At 33.7% G+C, this 20,942-nt stretch overlaps 1 protein-coding gene across 7 annotated transcripts in view; it reads left to right on the top strand.

Moving 5' to 3' along the window:
- The window catches only part of ROBO1 (roundabout guidance receptor 1), a 1,116,119-nt gene that overhangs the window by 1,007,964 nt on the left and 87,213 nt on the right, over window positions 1-20,942 (top strand). For all 7 annotated transcript variants that reach the window (XM_005674780.3, XM_005674785.3, XM_005674783.3 and 4 more), the window contains one exon: window positions 19,153-19,161. In XM_005674780.3, coding sequence (XP_005674837.1) covers window positions 19,153-19,161 — 9 coding nt within the window. The remainder of the gene's footprint in view (window positions 1-19,152; window positions 19,162-20,942) is intronic.

Genomic DNA, 20,942 nt, shown 5'->3' with positions numbered 1-20,942 from the left:
ATTGTTGAGAAGTTATTATTCAAGTATTAAAATATGTGCATTACCATCACTGTTAAAATGCAAGCTAGAATAATATGCACAAATATGAAAGAAAGTAAAATGATTGCCAATAGCAAAAGATAACTAAGGAATAGAAACAAAGGAAAGTTTTCAAGGGTAACTTGAAAGCTATATATGTATTTTTTTTCCTTGAGATTAAACAAAGAAAAACACTAGTTACTGCAAAGGAAACCCGTCAAAAAATGAATTCATTTGACAACAGGAAACGGTTGTAAGAAGTTTAAGTACCATAGTTGTTTTTAATTTCTGTATTTTATTTGTGGTTCACTTTTAAAAGGCACTATTGGAGTCAGTAGAAGCTTAAAAATAATCTTTTCCTTTCCTCATTCCAAATGCAATAAATAATTAATTTTGAGAATTGATGTTGGGCAATAGAACCCTGTGCTCCAGGTAGAAGTTTTGGGGAAAAAAAAGTTTCTTAAGTAAGGGTGAGCATTTGATTTTCCACCCCAAGTATACTTATGATTGGTTCTAACATTTAAAAATTAATCCTCATTGGAGAATTACTTGCTTTTTTTATGTTTTTTCTTTGAAATCTCAATTCTGCTCTTTTAGAGACTCTATCTGTGTATTTCCTTAAATATTCCATTCTTAAGTTGTGATTTCTTTGACTTTTCTATTGTGTACTCTTCAGTGCTTAGCATGGTACTAGGCATCTAGTAGACACTTTATATAATACTTGTTACAATTTGAAATAGGCATTTGAACTCCCAACGTTCTACTAGAGTGGTAGAAGTATCACAGGGATGTTCCAGGGGAAATTCAACATCTGGTGACTTTGATTCTGAGTGCCAACAGTAGGTTGCATTAAATCATATTTGACGAGCTTGTCATCTGTGATGACTGCCTGGTGGTCTGTGTTTGAAAGGAGCAAAGTAAAACCTGGGGCTTGACAAGGTTTCTTAAACTTAGATAAAGTTTGTTATCTGAGCTTATCTGAAATACCTCATCATATCTATCTGAGCTTATCTGAAGCTTATTAAATATCCAGGTTATTAGGCATGCCCCTTGGAGAACCTGATTTAATAGATCTTCGTTGGGGCACAGAAACTTGTTTTTATTTTTTATTTTCAAGCAAGCTCATCAGTCCTTGTAATGAGAAGTTTTCGGATGAACTTACAGAAAGAATAAAGGGCTTTAAAAATTACTCTAGAGTTCGGGAATTACCAGAGCTGGAAGAAGTACATTACAAAGAATTGTGTAGTGAAGAGCATAGACATTGGAGTCAGATAGAATGTTGTTGAATCTTATTTCTGTCGTTTACCTAATGTGTGACCTAGAAAAAGTTATTTAGGTTTCTTGAGTCTTGGTTGCCCCATGTATAAAAAAGTGGACAGTAATACCAACCTCACAGCATTTTTCAAGTATTACATTAGATTATACATATAAAAAGCTTAACATATTGTGTGTTACAAAGTGTTTTATAAATAAGGAGCATTGTATTATACAAGTGTTGTTAGTGATAGCTTCATTGTTTAATTTTAATAATATTAGTTATTTCATAAGAAAAATAGTTATGTTCAGATAATTCTAGACAGTTCTTCCCTTGCAATTGTAAATGAGAAATCTGAAGTAATAAAATCATGATAATTTATTATGTAACACATTATTAAAACTCTTCTCAAATATAAATCATTACATTTTTATTAAAAAAAAAAAACTTTGGCTTTTAAACTTAATGTGCTAGATCTTGTTAATGCCATCAAAGGTAGTGCTAGATTTAATGTTGAGGTTATGCAAAATAACTAGATAATTTAATGAAAATTATGACCCTTTGGGAATAGAAATTATTTCAAAAATGATTGCATTTCATGTGTAATGGGGTGTTACTGTCATGGAAAAACGTTCAGCAACTCAAAGGATCTGTAGTAATTTGACCTATTGAAAAATTATTAATGTTCATTACATGACCAATAAAAAATAATGAAGTAATGCTGTTTGGAATCGTAGCAATAGAAAAGTGTTTCTATTTAACTCTGAATTAACCAGAAAATTCAGTCAAACTAAACTTGATATTCCGTCATTTTCTGAAATAATCAAAATATTATTATCTATGAATGTAAATCATCAATATTGTTATATTTATGCCTTGTGTTTGTATGCACCATTTTCCCTCCATCTGGTAATAGCATTTACACACCTCCTCAAGAATTTTATTTGTAAACCTGAAATACAGAAACAAATTCAAGCATCTTTTTAAAGAAATATTGTGTCAATTTTGATTGATTATGTTGTTGTTGTTCAGTCACTGAATCATTATTATATTTGCATTTTAATGTCAACAAGTGTTAAGATTGCTGTCATGGTAGAAATGAATTATCTTCTAAACTAGTGTTGCGTATTGCACAATGGCCCCATCTTTTAAGGAAATAGATATTTATAACCATTTTATAGGTTGTGACATACCTATAAAATGTAAAGTCCAACTGGAACAGAATAGATGCAGAGAGGCACCCAGTCCAGGTTTTAAACAGTGTGCCATTGAAACTGCTGAAATTTATGCCTCTGGTTGGTGTTTTGAGAATGGTTGTGGGTTTGTTTTATGTAATTTTACTATCTTAACCTAAACCTATTAGGCCTTTGTTAGATGTGTGCCAGGTGGGCCTTGAGATTCTTCTTGAAATCACTTGATGGCCAACCTGAGTTTTTCTACTTGTTTTCATTTTTGAATAAATTCATAGTTAATGTAAAAAGTGGGTACATTTATTTCTTTGTTAAAAGTAGCATTTTAGAAAATCATGGTGGTTGTCCCTTCAAAACACTTAGAAAAAAATAAGGGACTAAAAATAACTTTATTTGCCATTTCTAGTAATGGCAAAATATTTAAAATTTGGATGTATTTATGATGGCAGTCATATCTATAGCTTTTAAAATAATTCCACGTTTTGAAGCATGCTCTCTTGAAAGAAAGTTGATAAAACCTCAAGAGTTTTAACTCCAAATTTCTCCCATTTCCAAGTTTGTCCTCCGCCCTAAGATTTTTTTACAGTTCTTTGGTTCAGTGATATTCATTGCTTAAACAGGGTAAAGTCGATGGCTTATTAATCTTTCCACTCCCTTTACAACTTCACAGATAAAGCAGCTCTTATTACTGTCACAATTTCATTGACAAAGTAAATTTGTGACTCTCTATCACCAGAGTGATCGTATTCCCATCGCTGTGTCTGTCACAGGAAACCGAAATGAAAAAGAACTTCCATATACCAGCCATTTCCCAAGCAATCACATGTTATCTCTGCTGACTTGAACCATTAAGAAAATCTAATCCCATTTTGTATGTCTTTCTTACAATAGGCACTAAAAGACATATAGTCCTTTATTTCCCTGTAGCCCTGAGTGCTGGGCCAGTCAGACACAGGAAGCTGGACGTTCAGTTCACACCCCACTGCACTCTCCACAGGCCTCTCACAGGGACCAGTTAGTCTTTGAAGCTTAAGAAACAGTTGCTTTTTCTGCCCTTTCAGCAATAGCTCTGTTAAAAGAAAAAGGCAGATGTCACACATCTCTAAACCAGGTGATGCTCTGTAACCAGACAAATGGGATTTCTGTGAAACTCCAGCTCTTTTCCTATAAGTGCTTGTCCATTTTTCTTCCCTTGATGAGAAATTGCTCCATTCTCTCCATTTCATCACCTGTTTTATTATTTTATTATTTTTTTTAGTTCTAAAATATGGTATCATGAATGATGTTGCTATCTCTTTAAATGTATTCTTGGCATACAATAGGAATGTTCACATGAATCATCACAAGGATATGCATTCTATTCTGTCCTGAAGAACTATTATTTTGTTTGATGTTTCCCATACGTATTCTGCCTTCCACGCAATGAAGGAACAGAGCGCTTCTTCGTTAGAATTGATTATCCACTGACAGCCTCTGGAAGGCTGAGCCTTGAAGCCTAAGATTGACTAGGACCAGAGAGACACAATGGCAAAAAAAAAAAAGAAAAAAAAAAAGAAAAAGAAAAAGACCAGTGAGGTCTTTTTGCTGACTTAATTGCTACTGATGGAATGTTTCCTAGAGCTCCTCTTTTTGCTGCTGGTGAACTCTGTGCCTCAAAAAAAAAAACAGAAAACCTTTGCTGAAATATCTTGGGCACTACAGTCTATGACTGACCCCTATTTAACACCCCAATGAATTGGAAATTTAACAATGGTTATGATTTTCAGTAAAACAAGAAGGAACTATCAGGTTTGTCTAAGCTTTTAAGACTCTCCTAACCCCGTGTGGGAGTGTTAATTCAGAGGCAGTAGTAGTGATACAGTGAACACAGGTGCAGATGAGCCGTAAGAAGCTGAATTCTTGCATATTCTTCATTTCAGTCGGTGGTAATGCAACACGCAGATACACAGTAGTAGGCAGCTTAGGTGTTGGTGGGTCATGCTTTACTCTTGCATTTCTCAAATGTCAGTCACCTTAAAATCTTATTTATTTTGCTTTTTAAATATCCCTCAATACCTTTCTTATCTTCTTATCACTGCTTTATTATCTCTTGCCCAGTGAAGCTGTTAACATCTAACCAGTTTCTTTGCCTCCATCTTGTCTCATAGAATCCATCTCCCACACAACAGGTATGTTGACCTGAAACACAGATCGAGTTATATTAGTTCCATCCATAAAACATAGTCAGGCTTCCCATCTCTATGATAGGATTCAAAATACTTCAATACTTCTCTGCCTAGCTACTTAGTCCCCTCTGGCTCCTCCCTTCAGGGTAATAGTATTATATTGTTTACATCTTCTTTTTTCATGTAAATGTCACCATGTCCATTATGTCTGGGCTTTTATTTTGGTAAGTCTTGGTCTAAAATGCCCTGCCCCCATTGACCTATCTTCTACGTCTTCTATCTGTAATTACTTCTGTAATTCTTCCGTAATTACTCCTGTCCTTGGACCCAGCTCAGGTAGGCATGTTCCAGAAAGCTCTGCAGACAGTCCTCACCCCAGTTTCAGGCTAGGGACGCACTGGATTCTGTTGTCACCCTTATTGCATTTCAACATCTGCTCAGGTGACTGTGAGTTCCTTGCAGGTACACTTTGTTTATTTTGCCTTCTCAGTCTCATTGCTTATTGCACTCTTAGGAGCATCCTTGATGTTCATGCACCATTTTCTGTCTGAGCCAATCTTCGACTGCCCCAGTACATACCAGCTGTGGGATCTTGGGCCAGTCAGTTAACTTCTCTGAGTCAATGTTCTCATCTGTTGAAAAGAAAATGAATGTACATGGACTGTAAACATCAAACATGATAGAAAGTTTAAAAAACAATTAACAAAATAAAAGCAGTCTCATAAGATGGTTTATGGGTTATGAAGTGCTTATGCAAAAGTGGTGGTTGTTACGGTTATTTTTCCCATTTTCTTCCAAAACACCTTAAAACCCATTAGAGCCCAGTAATATTTATTTTGACCATAGAGATTTGAAAGTTTTTTTATAGCTGATTAATGCATAGTTTGGTAATTGTTTTGTTTTTATGCAATTATAATTTTCTGTGGTTCTTTAATACTGAGGCTAGTCTGTCAAAATCAGTCCTCAATATTTGTTGGACTGTGTTTTAGGGAGATATTTTTGCTGCTGCTTTAGGAAAATTCTGTAGGGTAGAACTAATAACCACTCTTTTCTGACACAAATATGGATTCAAAAGCTGTATAGACGTGAAATCTCTGATTCTTAGGTTTCTCATCTGTAAAATGGGAGTGAAAATATCTTCCTCATAGGACTTTGTGGAAATTAATGAGCTAATATGAAATGGTAGCACACTGCGAAGCATTGAAATGCTCAATAAAAGGAGAAGCAGTAAAGATGATATGAAGAAGGAGTAGAAAGAGAAAGAGGCCATTTCAGTGATGTGTCTTCATATGTGTCAGAATCAGGACTACATGTAGCTTTAGTGCCCTTTACTTGCCTGTCACTGGCTGTATGAAAAGATTCAAGTCAGAGTCCTATGTGTACCTCCATCAATTTACATAGATACACAATAAACACTTTTAAGTAAACAATGGCTATCAAGTCTTCTGTAATTGTGGTTTAAAAAAAATGTCAATTCTTATTCTAGTTGCTTCAGGAAACAGAAAATAAGCTAGGTACACAGAAAAAATTCTACATTTAGTTTAAAATGTTTTTTGTTTTTATTAATTGTGTATATTTGATGTACATTTGAGACCCAAATAGTGTTTTTTTAGAGATCCATAATTAACATGACTCCCTTTGATCTTTAAACATAATTAGTTTCCCTCCTAATAATGTTCAGTGCTGCTAAATTTCCTGCTAAAATAAATAATAGTGAATTCATTCATTGCTTCTTCCATAGTTATAGTCCATATATTGGAACAATTGGGTTAACTAGAGTTAAAAACAATTTGATAGATGGTCTCCAGTAATAACTACTATATAATTTAAAACTTTAACAGTCTCAAAAATGGATCAGAAGTACACATTTAAAACAAATGCACATTTGTACATTGAACCTTTTCTAAGATGTGAAATAACAACTTTGAAGATTACCAAACCACATGTGAATCTTACACAACGTTGCATGTTGCATATCTGGCTGTTTTATTCATGGACCACTATATAATTATTTCAGGATGTAAAATTAAAATTTGAGTAGAAATAAAACAATGTAGTTGACTGTGGATTTTATTTCCAGTAGTGAGGGATAAACTTCTATAAACTTGCATTCAAAAACAAACTCTAGGGGAAAGAAGGCCTTTTTGTAAGTTTGTGGTTCCCATAAACAGGCTTCACCATGTTTAGCTTTTTATCAGCATATTATATCTGATAGAGTGTAAGAGTCATATCACTTTTTAGAGCTGGTATAATATCTAAACAGAAAAGAAGTAATGAGAGAAAAAAACAACCCTTCAGTTCTGAATTCCCTTTCTTTGATGTTGACTTCATTTAAATCATTTGTTGGAACAGTTTGCTTAAATTGCTGATTTCAGAAAAGCTGGCAGTACAATGGTACATTGTTTCTGACCAATAACGTGGTTATTTGAGTCAGAGCCAAAACTAATAGTGTCAGAGGGCCTTTTTGCAGGTTCAGGTCAGGTTTACTATAATACAAGATTGTTGCTAAGGACTGTGAGCTCACTGCTTGAAATCGTAAATAAAGTATTTCATAGAAAAAAAAAAAAAAGAACTGTGAGTTCAACATTTTGAGGAAACACATATTACGAGGCCCTCAAAGTTTTACCTGATGAATTTAAGAAGCTTGATATGTGTGAGACATGTTTGCCACACTCTGACAAGAGCTGGCAGGCTGGTTCTTTGGGGAATGATTCTTCATGACATGTGGCAGTAAGCCACCAAGGCCCAGTAAAGTCAGTGGTACTAGAGTAAACAGCACTTCAGGGCTTCAGGGAATGGGATATACACACACGTGCGCGCCGCACACACACACACACACACACACACACACACTGTGTTTATATATATATATATGTATATTTAGCACCTCCTATAATATGTGTTGCTACTCTTAATGCTGAACTCAAGATTTATTCAGAATACCCCCTTATGGATTTATTGTGGCTTTTTGTGTTGTTGCTGTTGGTTGCTTCGTAGTTAAAAATAATGTTTGGAAAAAATTTAACTGAAGATTTGAGGAGCTGATGAGAAAGAAATGATTTGTGGTTCTAAAACGAAAACCCCCAAAGACAATGTGTGATTGAAGACTTTTAGAGAGTCAGTATTGCCAGCTGAGCTCTTTGTGAACAGGCTGAAAGTGGAGTGCTAAGAGCCAAGAGGTTTAATGAAGTCCCACTACAGAATTTAACAAGAGAATGATTTGTGAGAGTGGCTTCCTCTCCTAACTGTTCTGATCCAGTGGCATAAATAGGATGCTGAGCTCCACTCCTGCTGGGTTTTGTTTTTTTTTTTTTTTAATGGTATTTGATTTGATTGAGACTCAGTAGCATTATGGCCTATGATTCTGTTCCTTTTTTTTTTTTTTTTTTGGTAGAAAGGATAAAGTAAAGAGCTTCTTGTGTTCTTCTAGCCTTTCAGAGATAGCCATTTTAACCCTAATGACTGCTGAAGATGTGACATTCCCTTAGATTTCTTTCATTTACTCATGAAGGTTTTGGGTTGCTTTCAGTTATTTCACACAAATTGATATAAATCTTGAAAATTATTCAAAAGAAAAAGCAATTCTCCACATAACCTTCCTATAGAGAACTTGAAACACTTTCTTCCTTTTTTTTTTTTTTTTTGCCAAGTATTTGAAGAAATAAGTAGAGCAGTCAGGTACAAGAAATAATTGGTACATAATAGGAGTCTGTGACAAATAATGACAGACCACCACACTAGTAAACAGCACATCATGGATCTTCCATTGTGTTATGAGCTTTACTGGAATTGATTCATCTACATAACAGTGGATACGTTTTCCTCATTGCTCAGTTATATAGATGGATAACTAAGTAACCGTCTTTAGAAACCTGCATTCTGAAATAATGACAGCAACCTGGAAAGATGGAACTGAGTTGTGCGAATCTGCAGCATCTGCATTACTCAGCCTGAGAATGGAATTTGAAAAAGGAAATTAGTCTTTTGCTCTAGTTGTTTATGGGTAGCTCATTTTAAAGCATTAAATTCATTACTAACAATCTTACATAACTTTAAGATGTGAAATTATGTTGTGATGTGAATAATGTAAAAATATCCTGTTAATTTACACTGATGTATTTATTCTGTTTTATCCAGAATTGCTAGGACATAAATGATTGAGATAACTCATTGTTTAAGAGAATAATCATAAAGAGAATGATTTTAGACTGATTGACATTAAGGACACCCTTTTCTTATGATAAACCTGGATAAATGAAATATGCAAGATAATTGAAAAGTGGCTTTTCAATGCATCCATATGTATCAAATATTATTTGCTTGCTATCATTTTAAATATTTTATAGGTATACACAAAATGAATAATAAGCTGAACAGTATTCATCCTCATAGATTCACAAATCATTTCTATATATTCCAAACATTAGGGTCATCAGTAGACTAGTTATATTATACAGCAACTGGTGTCCTCTGAACCTTATTTCAACAATTTAAAATGCAGTATGCTTCTTTTTATTTCATTTTTTAAAAGATTTTGTATGAATTAAAAATTACTACCTATTAATATCTTATATAAAGTTTGCAAAACTGATTAAACACCATGAGCATTTTAATTGCTTTTAAACTGTAATACTCTTGACTTGATAAATAATGTGCCAGTATAAACACACCTATAGAAAATACTAAAATAAGTATAACACAAAATGTAGCTGAGTAATTGCTTTATAACAAAATTAAGAGAGTAGGAAAATATTTAAATGGTTGTTAAAGTTAGCTTTAGCTGTAAGACATTTTGTGGGTCAGTGTTATGAGGAGAAAATTTAGAGCACTGCACAATTAAAACTGATAGATATGGCATTTTAAAAGGTACTTTTAAAAAAGTTGACGTGGATGACAGAAGAGCCATTTCAAACAGTGTTCTTTTTAGATCATTCATAAAGAGATTGAGGGGTGCTCTTGTGTTTTTACTTAGGCTTTTTATTCCTCCCAATGAATAAATACTAAATGAATAAATATAATTGATAATAAGTAAGTTTGACCTGATTTAGGCTTATTGGAAATAATGATAAGTTACATAATTTCTGTACTGGATTGTTGAGATGTTAAATACTAGACAAGGATGAGGTCTCTTTTTTACTTATGAAAGAACTGAGGTCAGAGTTGATTTTATAATGTATAGCAAACTGAACATATACATTTGACACTTGGTTGCATGCATTTGACATTCACAGTAGTTATCTTAAAAGGTTACATCACATCATTTTGCAAAGATGGAATTGGCTGTTTGGACGTTGTTCTTTTTTAATGAGAAAATAGAATATAACATGAGTCATTTCCTCGCCCCAAACCTTTTTATGTGTGTAAAACATGCCCATATGTGACACAGAATAATTATGTAAAGTACAAAGTGATCAGCACAATAAGTCTAGTTATCCATCACCATATATAGTTAGAATTTTTTTTTTCCTGGTGATGAGAACTTCTAAGATTTACTCTCTTAGCAACTTTCAAAAATGAAGTAGTATATTAGTAAATATATTCCCTCTATTGTACATTATATCTTCCATTATAAAATTTATTTATTTACTATAACTTGGAATTTATAACTTTTGACCTCTTTCATCCATTCCACCTCTCCCTCACCCTCAACTTAGGCAATCATCAATCTGTTCTCTATATCTATAAACTTGTTTTTTGTTTTGTTTTGTTTTAAATTCCACATATAAGTGAGTTCATATGATATTTTTCTTCCTCTGCCTGACTTATTTCAATTAGCATAATAACCTTCAAGGTCCATCCATGTCATCTCAAATTACAAGTTATCCTTCTTTTTATGGCTTTATAGTATTCCATTGTGTAGGTATTTATTTATTTAGCTAATTAGTTTATATTTCTTTATCCATTCATCCAGTAATGGACATTTAGATTTTTTCTAAGTCTTGATTATTGTAAATAATTCTGCAATGAACATAGGGTATATATATATATATATATATATATATGAATTAGTGTTTTTGTTTGCTTTGGATGAATATTCAAGAGTGGAACTGCTGGATCATATGGAAGTTTTATTTTTAATTTTTTGAGGATCTTCCATATTGTTTTCCATAGTGGCCTCATTCATTTACATTCTCACTAATAATACACAAAGTGTACTATTTTCTCCACATCCTTGCCAACATTCCTTATTTCTTAGTTTTTGTTTGTTTATTTAATATTTATTTATTTATATGGTTGCATGGAGTCTTAGTTGCCGTATGCGGAATCTTTAGTTGCGGCATGTGAACTCTTAGTTGCAGCATGTAGAATCTAGTTTCCTAACGAAGGATTGAACCCAGGCCCCCTGCATTGGGAGTGTATACTCTTAGCCACAAAGAAGTCCCTCTTGTCTTTTTAATTATGGCTATTCTAATATATGTGAGGTGATATCCTATTGTGCTTTTGATTTACATTTCCCTCAGGGTTAGTGATGTTGAGCATCTTTTCATGTGCCTGTTGGCCATCTATATGTCTTCTTGGACTAGTCAGATTCTCTACTCATTTTTCAAATCAGATTATTTGTTTCTTTTTTTGCTATTGAGTTGTATGAGTTTCTTGGATAATAACCCCTTATCAGAAATATAATTTATACATATTCTCTCCCATTCAGTGGGCTGCCTTGTAAATAATTTTTCATTGAAAGTTATTTTGTTTATGTCATGGAGCCAAAAGATTTTAGAACCAAATTTACAGTAAAATAAGATTTAATAAGGAGGAGAAGGGGACGACAGAGGATGAGATGGCTGGATGGCACCAACCATCACCATCCAACTCAATGGACATGTGTTTGAGCAAGCTCTGGGATTTGGTGATGGACAGTGAAGTCTGGCGTGTTGCAGTCTGTGGGGTCGCAGAGTCAGACATGACTGAGCAACTGAACTGAAGGTTTAACAGTTTTTTTTTTAACTTAAACAAGTCATGCGGTATTCCAAAAACAGCACTAATTAAAAGAGCTGGACAGACCTGAGCGCCAGTCTTCCATGTCTTACCTGATACATGATCTTAAGAAAATTACTTAACCTTCATATTTCTCCCTCTACAAAATTGGCATATTGAACTCTTGTACAGAGTTGCTAGGAAGGTTTCTAGTGTATGATCTGACACATAGTTACCTAACGTTGATGGATCTTCATTAAATTGAGACGTAAAAGGTTATGTGATTTATGCAGGATATATCCGATTAATTTTGCAGAGAATCTGATCCAAAGTTATTTAACTGTCAGTTGAGTAGTTTTATTATTATGTTATCATGTACTGTAACGCTGACCCTCCATGACTTATGCTATTTGAAGATAAGGGTCCCAAATTTTCGACTAAACAAATTTGGGAGCACCTTCTGTGTATAAAGCAATACACTAGACACAGTGATAGTAAGACACATAGATAGTAAGCCTGCCTTTATGGAGCTTATTGATGAAGAGAGATATACACAAATGTCTATAGTATCAGCAGAATTTAAAAAGTGGAATTTTAAAGGTATGGGTGGAAGAAAGTGCCTTCAGCTGGGTAATGGGGACATTATTGTCATTTGTTCACTCTTTCAACAGATATTTGAATGCAATGTAAATAGTGTCCTCAACTCGATAGGTTCTAGAAAAATGATGGAAAACAAAATAGTTAAATACTTGCCCTCGTGTAACTTACAGGCTATTTTAAGAAACAGACTTCTATAGAAAAATCACAAATTTATAGTTTAAGACTATAGTTAAATGCTCTAGAAGAAAAGTTAAGGTCTCTATGAGAACATAGTAGCATTCCGATAAGATTTAGTATCAAATTTAAGGTAGCTCCTTGAAGAAGTATTTTATTTTTTTGAGCTAAGGGCTGAGATGAGTAGGAATTTAAAATAGGAGGATCTCAGGGTATAGCATAAACAGAACCATAAGTAATAAGGAGCAAAGGGCACTCAAGAATGAGAAGATCTACATGGCTAAGTTAGAAAGGTGGGGGAGGGAAGGAATATGAGAAAACACCAAAGAATCACTTAGCAAGGCCATGTTAGGGATTTTGCTCTCTTTTAAGAGAAATGAGACCCTATTGAAGGCTTTTGAGCTAAACATACTATAATCAGATTAGTTTAGTTTTTAAGCATTCTGGTTGCTTTGTGAGGTTGGAATGGAAAAATAACAAGGCATTATTTCAGGTGACTGCTGCTGCATAACTTGCCCAGGGTGGTGGTAATAGAGTTAGAAAGAGGTGGATGGAATGGAGAAATGGTTATGAAATAAAAGCTATAGAATTTGGTAATGAATTGTACATCTCAAAGAAGAAGAAAAGAAAGATCTAGATTTCTGGCTTTCTAAATTGATTTAGGGACTGTTACCACCAAAATTGCAAGGAGATCCAACCAGTCCATCCTAAAGGAGATCAGTCCTGGGTGTTCATTGGAAGGACTGATGTTGACGCTGAAACTCCAATACTTTGGCCACCCGATGTGAAAAGCTGACTTATTTGAAAAGACCCTGATGCTGGGAGGGATTGGGGGCAGGAGGAGTAGGGGACGACAGAAGATGAGATGGTTGGATTGCATCACCAACTAAATGGACATGGGTTTGGGTGGACTCCGGGAGTTGGTGATGGACAGGGAGGCCTGGCGTGCTGTGGTTCATAGGGTCACAAAGAGTTGGACACGACTGAGCGACTGAACTGAACTGAACTGATCTGAAATGCTGAACTTTGTGGTGACTTACCACCTTCTTTACATCGATATTTGTTGGTTATTTTTACTCCAGTTTTAATTGGGCTGCCATCTCTGGGGTCGCACAGAGTCAGACACGACTGAAGCGACTTGGCAGCAGCAGCAGCAGGGCTTAGCAAGGGTAGGAAGAGATGACTTACAGTTCTTTCTTTGAAAAGCAAAAACAACAAGCATTTATTTCTCTTGCTTTCACTTCAGTTCAGTTCATTTGCTCAGTTGTGTCCAACTCTTTCTGAGCCCACGGACTCCTGCACACCAGTCTTCCCTGTCCATCATCAACTCCCGGAGCTTACTCAAACTCATGTCCATTGGTGATGGACAGGGAGGCCTGGCATGCTGCGGTCCAGGGGTCGCAAAGAGTCGGATGCAGCTGAGCAACTGAACTGATACTGATACCACCAAAATTATGATCCTGAGATCCTATGTCAGGTGCCATACACATCATCATAGATTGCTGGATACCTGCATTTCAGTTTCAGACTCTTTAGCAGGCAAATAACAAGTTGTACCATTTAATAACTGTTTTGGGGTTCAGTGGGGACATTTTTAGAAATAGAAGGAAAAGAAGAAGTTTATTGACTTTTTCTGGCATAGTGCAAGATATTTTGTGTATCAGGCATAGTGCAAGATATTTTGTGCAGATAGCAAAGTTTTCAATCATGGTTCTATTGGGATTTTGGGTTGGATCATGCTTTGTTACGGGAAGCTTTCTTATGTGTTATAGGATATTTATCAGCATGTCTGACCTCTGCCTTGTAGATGCCCGAAGCACCCCCACTTCAGCAGTGACAATCAGAATTGTTTCTGGAACTACTGATCTAAAGAATAAAGTGAGATAGTTAAGTGGAGGGGAAAAGTTCATGGTATTTTACGTACCAATTAAATATATTCTAAAAATGTCCTTCTTAGTCACTCTATTTTGTATGCCTGAAGACTTGAAAGACGTAATGACAGGCTTTTATGTTAAACTCAATCTTTTCCCTAAAAAGAAATCATATCTCATACTAAAATATCTTGAGAGTTTTTAATTGTTAGAGATAATATCATTCATGAGTATCTATGCATATAATTTCTCTGGTGTAACAGTGACTGGGTTTTGTCAATTCAACTGCAGATAGCTTCACTGGTTAAATATTTGAGTATTCTTCTGTTTTATTCAAATGTATTTCTTCTCCAAAAAATCTTATAACTCACTACTTTATTCATATGTATATGAATTCTATTCTCATTCTATTCTCATACATTCTCAAGCACAATGTATGAGAATGAGAAAAATCATATCAGTTTAGGGATTCACTGCTGTTTAACTACTAATAATGAAAATAATTGTATGACCCATTGCTGACGGTGAAGAATCTGGCTACTTTATCTAATTCATAAGTACAAATTCAAAATTTTTGCCATTTTGCTTCAAAAGTAGAGATTTCAATGTGAAAATATCCAAATTGTAACTCTACCTTTGTGCTAAACTTGCAAATATTTTAATTTTGTGCAATTTTCTGATATCACCTGGATTTATATTATGAGCTATGTGTATAAATTACCTCATCAACTTTTGGTAACTGAAGAGAATATTTCCCAGGACATTTTCTAGTAGGGTATCCATTTGTATGTACATAATCAAAAGGAAAAATATTGGAGGCAGAGGGGTATATCTGTTTCCTGCTTTACCTCTGAATTTCCATAGTCTTAAAATCACAGTGTAGAAAGCACTTTAAGAGTCAACTACTCTACTTCTTTACCAGACAGGGTTATATAGCTAAGCTGTTGTGGCCAAATGGAAATAAATCCCACATTTAAAGACCTCTAGAGACATCACAGTTGGCAACCAATTCATGGTTCAGTGACCTTTACTGTTAACTGCTTCTTTTCTCTGATTTTCCTAAGTAACCATGCTATTATTTAGGCGCATTATCTTCTCTTCTGGCGTAAGTAGTTATCAAGATTGGCTGGTCCCTGTATTTATTAGACATAATCTGAAGATGTCTTAAGTATCTGTCCAGCTGACTTGTTTTCTCAGACCAAAAAAAGGCCTCTTCCTCCAGCTTCTGTGTAATTTTTTCAAACATTTATCATCTTTCTGACTCTTGTCTCCTGAATATGACAAGCAGATAGAAGAAATGAGTCTTTTCTTTCTCTTTTCCCCTCCACCTCCCTTGCTTCATTCTTTGCTTCCTTCATTTTTATGTCTTTCGCTCTTAGCTTCTTCTCTTATTTAAACCAAAAGATTATTGTCTGAATAGTGTACATTCTTAGAATACAGAAGAGTTCAGACTAAATAATCTGGAGTTTTTTGGAGACCCATTCAAAAGAGGAAGAAAATCTTTTACTCTATAATCGCGTGCATGTGTATTTGTGTGTGGGGAAGGAGGGCGTGGGAGAATGGGGGATAGAAAGGCTACCCTATACCATTTTAAACAGTTCATTTTCTAAAAACTGTTACTCAAGTACATAATTTGTATATCTCCAAAAATTTCAGAGTGCTATCCCATTTCGCCTTTTGAATCAAAAGGGTACCAGAATTTTATAATGATATATTCTATATATGTATAATATAAATGTGTGTGTGTGTGTCTATTTTAGATTTTGCTTAACTCCTCTTCCTCCTGCACCCAACCTCAAGAAAATCAAAGCTAGGTGAAAACACTATGCTTCATATACAAACTCGGATTTGGGGCAAATTCTCCAATCCTTCACCCCTTTCCAAACTCCCTACAATGTAAAAAAATTTCAGTCTGTTCCTAAAGATGGATTATAATCCACATGGATGTTGAAACGTTAAAAGACAAAAATTAGTAAGTTTTTTTCCTCTTAAAAATATGTATTTATTTTGTAAAGTTATTTTAACTTCCTATTTGGCACATTTACCCTAAGAAGTATTTTTGTCAAAATATTATTTGTCCTCATCTTCAAAAGCGTATTATTTTTTAATGTATATTGACATAAAATGTCACTTCAAGACAAGAATTAATTAAAGTTGATTTACCCTTAAGAAATGATGACTTTTTTTCCCCCAAAAGGTGAACGTTTTAAAAGGCTTTAAGTCTCTTTTCTTCTCACCTGTTAATTTCCCATGTCTTTTTCAAACTATAGCTAAATATTCTGTAAAGAATTTTAATATCATGAGGAATACTTTAAAATTGCTTTCTTGAAGAGGTAGTAAGGATTTTAGGTTAAACAGTTTATGTAAAATGAAACAGATTATTTGTCCTATTGCAAATCATTCTTCCCAAACTGATTAATTAGTAGGAAAATTTGTACAGACTTGGATTTAGTCAAGAAACCTGGAAGACTGTCTTCGGTTAGTCATCTGTAACCTTGAAGAAGTTATTTTTAACAATTTAGGTTCTTAGACTGATAAATTCTAAGGTCACTTCCAGAGCTAACATTTTATTGTTTTATTAGAGATAGAGAGACAGGCTTTTCCTCTTAAGAGGAAAGGGATTGGGATAGAGGTGATCCCAGCCTTTAAAGCAGAGAAAGAAGTTGAGAAGAGTTCTGTAGAGGGTGGGAAAGAAGCTGCTCATAAACCAGGGGCACTAGAGGATAATGAATGAACAGGATCCAAAAGACTCATTTTCTTCTGATTGCTTCTGGACTAATCTAACTCAACAATAATGGGCGCTGCCTGTTGTAGAAGGTCTCTGCTTTCTGTATAGGAGGGAAAAAAATCCTTCATCCTGACTGAGAGAAATATGGAGAAAGGGGCAATAAGTGAAAAACTTAAAGATTTAAAGGCATTTCTGTCATTTATTCTCAGTGAGTAAAAGGATTTTATGTGGAGGATCTAAATGGCATTTATTTGTTTGCTGAAGCTAGAACAAATGAGATTGTGTCGGGCAGGTTTTCATCTAGATAAGAAGACTCACTTCCTGATAGTCATGGTCGTTAAAAGCTTAAAAGATCATTCAAGATAGACTCCTCTCCAAAACCTCTGATGTTTTAAGAGCTTCTGTGTTAGATGTTGTCTTAGATAAGTTTTAAGGTCCTCAATAGACTTTGAAATATTTTACAGTTATCAATTTCCATTGATGTTATATGCAAGTACACTAGCCAGACATTCTTAAACACACTGGATTTTAATTAGAAGATTCAACTGCTGCAGTTCAGCTGGTAAAGCCTACAAGCAAGGGAAACGTGCCTTTTAAAATGTTACATGAACTAATTCCCAGTGATTTTTTGGTTTCTGACATGTTAAATATTTTTGAAATTGTTTAAGGAATTTTAAATTACTGAAAACACATCAATAGAAACTATTGATGAATCATTCTCTGATCTCCTGACTTACAATAAGGCTTGATTTTAACTGTATCAGTATAATCAAATTTATTTTCAGAGATTACCCAAAAGATAATTTTATGACTTTGTGTTTTCTCAAAGCTAAGTTATGTTGCTGTAGTTATCAGGATTGCTTTCTTGTAGTTTCTGAATATTTCTTTCTGTCATTTAAAAGACATCATCTTGAAGCTTTTGAGAATTGTAAACAAGCCCCATCTTCTCTGTGTGTTTTTAAATCTGGATGGCATGTTTGATGCTATGATAAACATTATGCCTGAGTTAATGAGATTTTTTTAAACTTTTCTTGCCTGCATGAATGAAAAATTAGAGATTTTACTTTAGAGTGAAAAATAAAAACAATCTATTTCACTCACACTAAAGAGAACGTGTGAGTTAAAAGTATATTTCTGAATTACCTTTCAGCTTTGCAGATGTGGTAACAATAGAGAGAACAGGAGAACGCTTCTTTTTTAAAACTACCATTTCACAGTAGCAGTGCTTAGAATAGTTCATTTATCAAAGGCACAGAAATGCAATCAAGTCTAATTAATTGTGACTTGCTGAAAGACATGGGCATTATTTATTTGAGTAAAATGTATTGTGGGTATCTACTGGGCTATTATGAAAAGGCTCTGCATTTGACAGTAATTACCTTTGTTTCTAAATGAGCAAAACAATTGCTTTCCAGTATTTTAAATATGTATTACTCAAGCTTTCTATGTTAAAATATCCAATGTTTCAGCCCTGAAAACAGGTAATGTGACTCTAACTTTATTAGTGTTATAAAGTTTTCTGTTTTCATAATGTGTTTATATTTTTTCCTGTTTTCTCATTGAAAAATATGCAAGGATACAAATGTAACACTCTTTATTAACGACGCTACTCAGCTGACGGTCATGACCAGCAACACCTGGGTTCTGCAAAATCCCTTGTCATAGTCCTGACCTATATAATCATAACCTGTATATTAACCAGATCTAAGGGTTATTCTAATGCTTATTCAAGTATGAGAATAATGGGTTTAATAGAATATCATTGGCAGCATGAAACATTTAAAAATTAATTTGATGGTGGAGTTATAGGATTTAACACTTTATCTTTGATTAAGATGTTTGATTTCTACTCTATGTGGCATTAGCAGTAAAGATTTATAGTATTTTTTTTCTTTTAAACCCATTACATTTATACTGTCATCTGGTAGCACAATGTAAAGTCATTGAAAAGTGTTTTATAATTTTATAGCTATCATTCATTGTAGCTCTGCCATTTAATCAAAGTAGATATTTTAAGATTCATTTCTATTTTTCTTAAATGATTTATGGTGATATAGAAATGCTAGTGAATATAATTCATGCATAGATAGTATGAGCCATGTATCCAAATAGTAATGTGTTCTTTTTATTTAAAAGAAAAGATCATTGGTTAAGTCAGATCTTACTACTTTTTCTGTTTCGTTTTCAGTTTCTTTATTTTTATTTATTCCATGTTTTCTTTTTTGTTTTGTTTTAGTTGGGTCTGGTAAGTTGACATTTTATTGGCCATCTTCTAATCATCGTGTCATTGTGACTGGAACTTCTCTTGCCCTTTTCCATCCATACCCTTCCATGTCCTCCAACCAATCAGCCTCCATGTTTCACTTGTCATTGGCCACAAAGACAGACTGCACAGAATAAAGTCTGCAGGAAGTATGGGTAACTGTGACAAAGAGTGAAAGGTAATGGGGTTGCTAATTTTATCTTATTAAATGATGTGTGATCTGCATCCTTTCATTTTTTCCCTCTTTTTTAAATGAGTGATGAAACAAGGAGTAGGGTTTTATCTTGATTAAGTACCATTTCAGTTTATATCTCATGAGGTAAACAATGAACAAAATAGGTACCCAGAGGACAGTTTGTGTTTGGGAGATCTAAAATATATTTATGAATTCATCGATATCTGTCTATCTAACTGTTGTTCAGTAATAGTCATTGAAAGTCCTATAAGTGAATAACCTTGCGCTTAGGGCTGTTCGCACTCATTTTTATTTCTATGTGTCAGATTCATTTCATTTTATGTATGAAATAACCGCATGATGTATTTAAAATGTATTAAAATTTGCTATAATAAAGATCTATTGTCATGCAAATAAAATTTTTTGAACACTTTCATTAATCAATATTTTTGGGAAGGTGTCCACTCATACACTTTTAGGATGCTAGAACACCATTTTTGGATATTTCTGTATGGTGTTCCATGTAATAATTTTGACCCTAAGAAAAATCTATGTTTTAAGTTAAAAAAGCTATACAAATATTCTAAAGATGTCATTTCATACTAACACAGATAGGAAGATGGATTGTTCAATAATGGTAATGCAATAATGAACTGTTTGGGAAAAAAAGCTTTCCATGTGTGCAAAACTATAGTTGGATTCAAACTTAATGAAAGCAAAAGTGAAGGATGAAAGTGAGTAAACATTTAAATAATATAATTTATTAGGTATTATGTGATCTATATTATATAATTATATTGACTGAACAACAAACATGCCCAACTACATTAGAAAAAACTTTAATAAATGGAAATACATATAAAATGTTTTTGAGAAATGGATAAAACTAGTCTATCATTAGTCCCTAGAAATTAAAAAGCTAAGCACAGAAACACAATATCCACAATAAATAAGATATTAATGACAAAGTAATGTGAAAATAAATGTTTAATCTCACTAACATAAAAGTGCCAATTAGGAGATTCTGTTCTAAGTTTGGCAAGGTTGTTAATACTCAGTGTTTGTGAGGTTTGGGAGGAGAGTTTCAGTTGAAATCAACTTGAATAAAATTGAGAAGGATATTAATTTCACCAATGTGTTTAACGGTGGGAATTAGAAAGAATCTAGATTTAAAGACAATTGATTAGTTAAGTAATTAAGGGAACAGTATTTATACCATTAAATAGTCATTTAAGTGATATTGTAGAAGAATATTTTAGAACTATACAGTCCAATATGTATGTCTGCATTATCAGTAGATTTTCTTTTTTTCTTTGCTTTTCTAATTTTATTTCCAACACTGAACATATGTGACATTAGTAACATGTTTATCTATTTTTAGTTATACTGAATTAAAATTTTGTAGCCTTTAAAAAATTTCCCAGCATTTTATCATAAACATCACTTAGATGCACATGGTGACCAAATTTCTCAATCTAAATATAGGTAATGATGATAGAAGATTGATAGAGGCATATTTAATCCATTTAAATTTTTTCTTAAAGATATGTCTATATCTAATATCTAACATACATGTAGAAAAGGATTT

Source organism: Capra hircus, chromosome 1 (genome assembly GCF_001704415.2).
Source record: "Capra hircus breed San Clemente chromosome 1, ASM170441v1, whole genome shotgun sequence".
Taxonomy (NCBI): domain Eukaryota; kingdom Metazoa; phylum Chordata; class Mammalia; order Artiodactyla; family Bovidae; genus Capra; species Capra hircus.
This window is presented reverse-complemented; position numbering and strand designations above follow the sequence as displayed.